Raw genomic sequence first — 9,896 nt, 5'->3', positions numbered from 1 at the left:
ACTTTAGAAAATGTAATTTGCTACTTCACACCATTGTATATCATATCGTAATGCTCATTAAGCATCGCACATTTCTAAGAATTCTAGGTTTTACACACTGTAGAGTCACGTATTTGAATGTCAATATTTATTGCGCTTTGATAACATTACATTACATGAATGATTAAAGCACATAATTATGAGGGATACAGTAGAACATTCATTGTATTTGTGTTGTCTTGTATTCCCGCTGTTAAGGAAAGGACTACTGTGAACCCAACGTAATAAATATAGTATAAACATGTGTGCATGGAGGAAAAAGTAAAAAATACATGTTACATTAATTATATCAGGAAACACAATCTTAGAATGCTTTGTGTGTAATAAATGGAAGTCTATGTTACATGTTATAACAAATATAATCTGAGTTTAAATAATAAACCTCTGGAAAAAATATTTAGCCATATCTAAATAAAGAAAAACAGCTTAAATAAAATGAAAAATATAATATCCTGCCTGTATATTTCCCATAAGGCACCTGAATCTGCTCTGAATCTAAGTTTAAAAAGTCAAGGGGGTCCCTAACATTATAATTTCGTCATTTTTTCCAAATTATTGGTTAATAAATTCTCCCATTAAACTCACAACACCAATTACATTTTTTTCTGCCATATCAAAAGGCCAATGTACTTTTTGCAGGTGCCTAATGGACAAATCTGAATGTAGTAGGTCCGATATTTACAAAAAACCATCTCGTTAAAAAAGAAACATGTTTAGTAACATCACATTGAGAATAAACATCCAAAATGTAATATCATATTATGCAAGACGATATGTTTAGTTCTATACAGCAGTCCAGAAGCAGCTACTGACTTAAACAATTGTACGCCAAAATTCTGAAATGAAGAACAGTCAAAGAAAGCCACGTTTATAAGTCAAATTTGCAGACATTACTCCTTCTGGAAGAAAAATGAAGGAAGTGAGTTTTTCTCTGCGCTACACTCTACATATGGATCATTTTACAGAGACAAGACTCATGTTTGACAGCAAACTGACATGTCAGTTATTAACAGCTGCAAGAGTTTGACTGATAGACAACATCATCAATATCTAAACAAACCTAAACAAAACATACAAGTTGTTCGCACTGTGTTCACTGGATACATTTATATTTAGTCAAATCTAACATTTTTGGGCTCTGCAGCATCTTGACTTTATTTCATAGTCAGTTATGAAGTTTTGAAGGACGGCTCCAGAAAGTAACAAACACCAGGGATGTCTTCTGGGAAGTCGGCAGGAAGCTCCTGTCTGCTCCTGGGAACAAAGACAAACTCTGGCCGGTGCTTCAGCAATCTGAGACAAAGAGAACACAAATAAAACATGAATCTAAAGACAATATGGCAAATTATTTGACACAAGAGGAAACACAGTGCTCTTTTAAAATGTAGTTTCCTGTTCAGAGCACTATGTTTTTTTCCCTCTGAAAAAAACGGTTCTGGTAACTAACCACTTCAAACAGTACTTTAATTTACAATACTTTCAGTCAAATGTAATCTAAGAGGGGAGTTATAAGTAAGCATTGTAATTCTAATGGTAAATGCAAGAGTGATTTGCAACCTGTGTTACCTCACCTGTGGGTTGTAGGGCTGATGTTGATTTTGCTAGGCAGGCTACCGGATTCAAACTTGTTAGCCAGTGTGACATTGTTCCCGAAAAGACAGTAGCGTGGCATCCTCACTCCAACGACCCCAGCCAGTACTGAACCAGTGTGCACACCAATGCGCATCTGAAGGAAAATACAACATTCAACACGATTCAGGCTTTTGTTCATCAAATTTGCTCCACTTTTTAACCATACATACTCGTAGTTTTGGTCATAAAATGAATACAGATCCTATATTTCTTCTGGTACAGTATAGTCTGAAAAGTTAAAATATGGATTCTTCAAGCAATCCCACATACACATCATCCTGCTGCTGTCTCGCTAGTGCCAAATTCTGAGGCTGAAAATGGTCCCTAACATACTCCTTTTTTTGGAAGACTAGCAGCACTATGTATGTCGTGGTATTATTTGTGGGATAGCCTTTAGCTTATATCATCTTCAATTAGATGGCTGTCAGGTGCAAAGAAGCTAAGCAATGTGTGAACAAAGGCAAACAATAAGCTACTCCAAGCAATGCACACACATTTACAAAAAAGCTTTGCAAATGTTTAATTAGGAAATAGATTAAATTGCAATATTTGTAAGGCCCTACAGACCAATTTACGGGAGCAACTGTAGTGTGTAATACTTCTGTGAATTAGGGGCGTACTGACATGAAAAGGAGAAACATCTTAATATGTGACTGTTTTTGGACAGAAAAATGCCACGTATCATCTATTTGACTTTGAAATATTTGAATCAAACAACTCAATCCAAGACACCATACTTAGTACGGCTGGATATTTAGATGAAATAGAATTTGCGATTTTTACTTTTTACTTTTATATAGTCAACATATCTTAATACTTCCCATCTAATAAATGTTTTGTAGTTATAATATAACAGTCACACCCTAAATCATGTAGGTAGGTAGTTGCTTTCTTAATTTACTCACTGCTTTATTATGGCAAATATAAGACATTAAAATCATCATTTTAATGTCAGCAGCTTTTTGTTATAGAAGGTGTTTCTCTTCTTTTCAAAATATAAGATTTAAAAAAAAAAATGAAATTAATTAATTAAAGATTCAATAGAGTGTTTGTATGAGTTCTCATTTGCATAGTTTAAAGTTACATCATCAAGTTGATTAATGAGTATGACACCAATCAATACTTGACCCTCACCTGTATTTTTTCTCCAGTTGGCGTCATCACTTCGTCTGAGAGCCCCATCATCCTTAAGGCCATTAGTGCAATTTGGACGCTGTGAGTCTCGCTCTCTTTGTGTAAGCCACCAGCTACACAGTACGCATCACCAATGGTCTCCACCTGGAAACAGCCGATGATCATTATAATAATTTCTAACCCGGCAACTGACACAGAGAAAACTATAAAACTTTAGCGAGATGACAATGTGAAGTGGATATTCATAAAAGTCTCTTCACAATCTGACTTGCTCTCCATCTTGCGGCAGAAGACAAAGGGCAGAAGACTCAGCCATAATAAAACTTACATTTTAATAGTACTTGATCCCTGAGCATATTAACAAGTCCACAAGGTTTTTTTTTCTCCTTCTTGGAACGAGTAATTCTGGACTGGAGAGCACTCAACGGCTATGTGGCAGAGACAAAATGAAACTATTTTTAGGCCCATACATGTGGAGTGGAAACAGGGTCCTGAAGGAACCTCTGACTTCCTTGCGTTTTACGAGATATTTGTCAAACATGCTGCTCTCTGTGTTATGCTTTCATGACACTTTGATTACATTATCCAACCTCCCTGGAGATTAGCAGCCCTTGGCAGACACTGGGTAGTTTGTTGAGCTATACTCTCAGTCTGTCTTTTCAACCTGTTCAGGAATAGTGTGTTATCTTGTTTAATGGAAAACACAATTTCTAGGAAACGTAGGCAAATATTTAACTTCATAAACCCTATGCCAGTTTCTGATGTATTAAGTACCTATTATTCTAATTATTATCATTATTATTATTTGTATTATTATGATTATTGTCATTATTATTGGTAGTAGTAGTAGTAGTAGTAGTAGTAGTAGTAGTAGTAGTAGTAGTAGTAGTAGTAGTAGTAGTAATAGTAGTGGTATTATTATTCATTATTTTCATTATTATTATTAGATACAGAAAAGTGCATGACTTTTTCAATCTGTGTGCTATGTCCTTATTAATGCATTTTGGAGTATTTTGTTAGCTAAATATAAAAAATCTGTCATAGCATTTGACTGCAATAGAGTAACGCAAACAAAGTTTGTCTGGCAGTGTAGACATTTGGAAGCAGAGTTGTAACATTAATGGGGTTTCAGAAGCACAGAAAATAACTTTTAAGCATTACAGGAAAGACATCTAGATGAGCTCTCTCTTAATAATCATATATTTGGGGCTGAGCCGTTGCAGATACCTGTTTCTAATTGATCAGAAACAGGTGTGGTCTAAAGTGTTAGCCTTGTCATCATCTCAAAACAATGCTCAACAGTACATGCTTATATTACATTTACCCACCTTGTAAATGTCAAGCTCCCCACACTCGTGGTCAAACCTGGTGTACAGCTCGCTGAGCATGGTTATCACTTGCATCGGGGTACAGCGTGAGCAAACAGCCGTGAAGCCCACGATGTCAGAGAAGAGCATCGTCACGCGGTCAAACTTCTTGGCCTGCACCGTCTGGCCCTGCCACAGCTGTTGTGCCACAGTGCCAGGGAAGATGGAGAAGAGGAGGTCCACGGTCTTCTTCTTCTCCTCCTCCAGAGCCTGGTGAGCGTGCTCCAGGGCGGCCTTGGCCTTCCCCAGACGCTTCTTCAAACCGTCCTGAGCTTTGGCTTGTTCACCAACCAGCACCACATCACGCAGTGCGTTATGTATTGGGATGTCTGACAGGTAGAGGCCGCGGCCAGTGAGCTCCTCCAGCTTGTCCACACATGGTGAGCCCAAGAACAAGATGACATTTGACTCTGAAACGTAGATCATCTGACCTTTGAGGTCCATAGGCTGAAAGAAAAATCAGATGATCAGAAAGGTAATACTTTTGTGACATTTGCTATGTATAACTGTACCTGTTTATGTATAGCTGAATGAATTCATTTTGAAAAAAGATCGATAATGATAACTGTGAAGGCTACAGTACATACTGCAGCAACAGACTCTTATTATAAGTAAAAGTATTTCTTATTAGAGTTCACAATCCCCACAGCCAAACAAGGAACAATAATGTTGCTTCTCTATGTGACATCGGTGCCCTTGAAAATATACAATATACACATACATAAACCCCCTATGTAAACATATATAGACATTTAAACATTTGAAGTAAATAAAAGCAAACATGTCTGTCTGATATTCACGAAGGTGCTGCAGTCCTTCACCCACAACAGTAAACAACTCCAAATGGTTTGTTTATGTTCCAGGAGAAAAAAACTTGTTTTCATCATTCCCTGCCTTTTCCTCTGGAGTCACAATGAGGTTGACGTTTTTGGATCAAAGTTACAGGCCTCGTCATCTGATCTTGATGTGTTTCCCTTTTCACCGATATAGAATACATCTTTGTGAACTGATCTCCTGACCCTTTATCTACTGCCATCATGAGGTCAACGTTTTAATGTATCTAGAACTTTGGTTTATTACTAATAGCAGCATCAACAGTACTTTTGCCTCTGTGTACATTTACTTTATCATGACCAAAGATCAAACAATATCTCTGGACCTCAACTGTTCTTTCTAAGTTTAGACATGTCTTCTTGAATGTTGTCACAACAATATATCTATCAATATAGGTATATATATATATCTATCTATATATAGATATATATATAGATAGATATATATTTTTTGGTAACAGAACAATTTTTTACCTAGCCACTAACAGTAAAATGACCATGAGACGAGTAGTGTTATACAGTAGTTATACTGTAGTAATCATCTCTGGCTGAATGTCTTTAAACCACTGCTATGTTTACTCACTGATATAAAATTCTTGTCATGGCGACCAATGCCTCACATAAATAGCACAAGCATGGCTGTGCCTTTGATGGATAAAATGGTTTGACATTTGCTTCTGATCTCCGTTGGGGTCTAATGTTGATCTCTACCTCGGGCGCACCAGAGTACACAACACTAATAAGCCTGACTGCTTATAAATAGCATGATTGTTCTCCCTATCTTACCAAGAAGACAATGACCCGAAGACCTTTTTTGCCTCATTAGTCAGTGACGTAACTTTTCAAGCTATATCTCCCAGACATGTCAACATACCTTCCCTGTGTTATCTGCGATGGAGTATCCATGTGTGATCCGAATGAGGAACTGTGTGTTTAGCATGGTCAGAATTCCTTGAAAGGTACATTTGATTTGGGGAGAGACAATAGATAAGTGTTCTTGGAAGGTAGACGACCGTCTCGGACAATCTTTCCTGAACAGTCTCTTCCTGAGCCCGTGTCCTATTTGTATCAAAACAAGGTCTTGGTCCAGGATCAGATGGAAAGGGAAGATGGTGGAGAACAGAGAGGTAGGAAGGGTCCCAGCTGAGGTAGCCCGCAGCGGACTGGGGCTCAGATCTTTAGCATCCTTAACCACAACTGTGTACAGAAGACTAGGCTGCGGGCTTGACTGCAATATGCTGTCTTTAACACCGGGGGGGTCCATCAACACTTCCACAGTGGTGTGATACAGCAGGCGGGCAGCAGCTTTGATGACTCCAGGGAAGAAGAGCTCAGTAGTTGGGCGGGGGTTGAAGAAATAGACAGTAAGCAGACCTGCATCCTTGTCTAAGCACAGCACCGAAGGTTCGTTTACACAATCCTTTCTGTCCGGGTTGGGCGTCGAGCTGCTCTGTTTCAACAAGACATTGAAGCTGTTGAGGAAGTCGTGGAGAGCCCCCCCCACCACCCCCAAAATGTGTCCGTCCTCCTCATAACACATGTTGAAGAGCTCCTCGCCAAGAGCAACTTTTAAAGCTTCCATCTGGATTGCTGTCAGGACAGATGAAGGGAAATAGGTGAAGTTGTGATGCCCTGAATACACAGAATTAAAACATTTCATTTATATATTTTTTACAGGCTGAGAGTTTGATCTTTAATTACCTGTTTTGGTTGAGTACATGTTCATCATTTCCACTAAGTGCTCTGGTTCATCACTGCAGCTCTGATAGTCTGTGCAGCAAATTATGGGACTGCGAGGTGAAAATGATTAAACTCAGACGTACACAAACTAATCACTTGACCATTCATTTTTTAATCAATACGCTATAATAGAGTTACAACTACCAATTGTTTTTCATTATCAGATACAGTGCTTAACATTTCTTTAACTAATCCACTCATTGCTTTGGCTAGAAAAAAAAGTGAAAGAGGGCAGTTACATTTTCCTAAAGCTTTAAATGTCTTATCTTGCTTGTCTGACTAACAGACCAGAACACAAAGATATTCTGTTTACTATCATGTATGCCCCCCAAACAAGCTGCACATTCTCACATTTGAAAAGCTGCAACCAACTAATGCTTGACATTTTTGGAGAATGAGTCATTATCTCCTTGCCATTTTGGATAATAATGTGTCTTTCAGCAGATTTGTAAGGGATGTCTATCTACCTCCTGGTATCCATAGCAGCCTGCACCACACCTTATTGTTGTTATCATCATAAATATCAGACTAGTGAGAGCATCAAGGAATATTAGTAATGGATTGTGTTTGGTAAAGAGAGGGCTGAACGCTGAGAAACCTTACCATGGTTGTCATTTTAATCTGTTAGTAAATGCCTGTAATTTACAGAACTAGTTGTGTTAATTGTTGGAGGATCAGTGTGTTGTTATTGATGGCAGCTGTATTTAAAAACACATGTGTTACCTTTGAGAGTCCCTGGTTTGATCTGATAGTCTCATCATTCGTTGGAGGGCAGTGTGCAGCCTTTGAAACTGTATGACAAAGTGTTAAGCGAGTTAAAGGTCATCGTCTGGCAAGGCTAAACAGCAGCTTTAATTGCAGGAACGCCAACAAAATATATATTAATGTATTTTCTGAAGCCATATAAAAAACACATCTTTAACTAAGTATTCATGATGTCTGTGCGTTAAGGCAGAAATGCGAAAACACACAACAGGAGTCAAGATGCTTTTTTTTCTCCTTCACAAATGTAACATATAGCCTACAGTAGAAGTTGCATGATGTGAATATGAATACATTATTTTTGATAACTCACCTCGGGACATGCCAATTTTCGTATGCTCTGCCCAAGTGTTTGCAGGTTAACTTTGGCTCTGCTTGTCTTCTGTTTAGGTAGGTCCTCACCTATCTTTCCGTGCACGTCTTTAGAAATAGGCATTAAATCCGCGGCGTCAGTTGAGCGCTCCTCAAAGTCTCCGAGCTCATTATTTTGGGCGCCGCTGCTGCTGCTGGAGAACGGACATTCTCCTGATATCTTCAGCTCTTTCAGCTTCGTGCAGAACATCTTTCCCGCTGTATGGTCTGCTGTCTCTGCTCTTCTTATCTCATATCGGAGGGAGACAGTGCTGGTCGAGCAGCTGCGGTCTCTGAGAGAAATTCCATCATCTGGTGTGCGTGCTCATCCAAGATACCTTCCACATCGCGACGCACTCATTCAAATGATCAGCACCAAAGCCAGAGACCACATACAATATTAATTGAGAACTGCACGAGCAAATGATGGCAGGGAACTATCATTACCAAAAGCCAATGAGAAACTGGAGAAAAAAGAGCACTAGGCCAATCCATGCGCAAGTGGGGCTGGTGTACTGTAGCTGAACAACCTATCAGCAATGAGACATTATTTCCAGGCGACTTACTCTCATGCAGTGCACTTTTTTATTTGGATCAGTTTATAGAGTGGCATCCATCGTAACATAGCATAAACGAATAATCATATTTCTATGGTATCCACAAATGGTGGTCTTTATGGTGATATTGCCACTATAATAATCTTGCAGAATACTAATAGTTGTACCTATTTGCTACCATTTTATTTAATACTCTAACCAAAATACTTAATTTGTGAATGTGTTTCCTGCACACAGACATACACACAATACACACAGATCCCTGTATTGGAACTCCCCTGCTGTATTTCCCCTGTGAAATACCTGTGAATGAACGCCTGTCTGATGTGTCAGATTATAAATAGCAAGGTTCCTCCGCCGATTTGTGCTTTTATTAAAGCTCAATAAAAAAGGCCCCTAACTCTTTGTTTAATCCCCTGGACCAGGTCATCAATGCCAATGTTGTTGTTATTGTATAGGTCTGGAACTAACAACCTATTTTATTCATATGCAGAATGGTCAATAAATGCTCCCATTCTTATGAAGACGACATATTGAGCATGCATGAAAAGCGACACATCTTCACATTCAAGAAGTATAAGTATCAGCAATTGCTTGGGTACATTTCCTTTAAATTGAGTTAGGTAAATTTAACCAATTGACACATCTGTTTGAAGGACTTGGGGAGTACTACCGCATGTGTGGATAAAGTAGTATGACGCCTTTGTGGCTCCAGAGGGATCTGTGCAAAGTCTGATAAGTTGTCTTAAATGAAGTCACTTCGGTTGAGTCTGAAGACACATTTTGAAAGAGGAAAAAAGTCTGGGGTTGAAGCGTTAAAAAATTTTTGGGCTGGAGGCTACATCAGCTTCTACTAACACAACATATCCAAATCTACAGCAACAGCTGTTAGTGTCAGTGTGGTGTTATCTGTGTGTGCAACAGTGAATCCCATTTGTTTTTTAAGGAATCTTCCAGTGCTGATTATACATGTTTGATGATCATTAATACATTACATGTCGAAAATAGATATCATTGGCCACGATGAGGCTGCAGCACCGCTTCTTGGCCTTGTTTGGTCGGAAAAAAAGCATTTTCTTCTAACATAATAAATCAATTTTAGAGCTTAAATAATGAACAACTTTGTCATTCAGGAGCCTTCTCATTTCTCACAGGATAACTCTGGACAAGCATACTGCTTATATTGGCACTCTTTCAACAACAAGGCCGGGATGTTTCTACCACATGAAAAACGTTTTATAGGTTGGAGATTAAAGGGGGAATGTTTTAATTCGGCTACAGAGGGACCGACCTCAATGCAATTCATTAAACGACCATGTTGAAATATGCACCTTATTTTATCAGGAAAGCTTTTATGGTGCATAATATGTGGTCATTACATTGAAGTCCGAAAAAGGTTGGTTTATTGGTAAGCAAATAGCAAAATCTGTCCATTAAACAGAAATATTTGGTACCTTGATGAAGTTTTACACTCTATTTCT

General features: G+C 38.5%; 1 protein-coding gene across 1 annotated transcript; it reads right to left on the bottom strand.

The window, feature by feature from the left end:
* Positions 1–112: 112 nt before the first annotated feature.
* On the bottom strand, positions 113–9,043 carry gucy1a1 (guanylate cyclase 1 soluble subunit alpha 1). The gene is made up of 8 exons (XM_079660573.1): positions 7,821–9,043; positions 7,469–7,536; positions 6,707–6,795; positions 5,880–6,595; positions 4,134–4,619; positions 2,806–2,949; positions 1,611–1,765; positions 113–1,332 (listed from the first exon to the last, which is right to left on the bottom strand). Exons 1-8 carry the CDS (start codon positions 8,067–8,069, stop codon positions 1,209–1,211), a joined length of 2,031 nt encoding a protein of 676 aa, XP_079516699.1. The 5' UTR covers positions 8,070–9,043; the 3' UTR covers positions 113–1,208.
* Between the last annotated feature and the right edge of the window lie 853 nt (positions 9,044–9,896).

This window comes from Notothenia rossii (genome assembly GCF_949606895.1).
Source record: "Notothenia rossii genome assembly, chromosome: 1".
Classification (NCBI taxonomy): Eukaryota; Metazoa; Chordata; class Actinopteri; order Perciformes; family Nototheniidae; genus Notothenia; species Notothenia rossii.
This window is presented reverse-complemented; position numbering and strand designations above follow the sequence as displayed.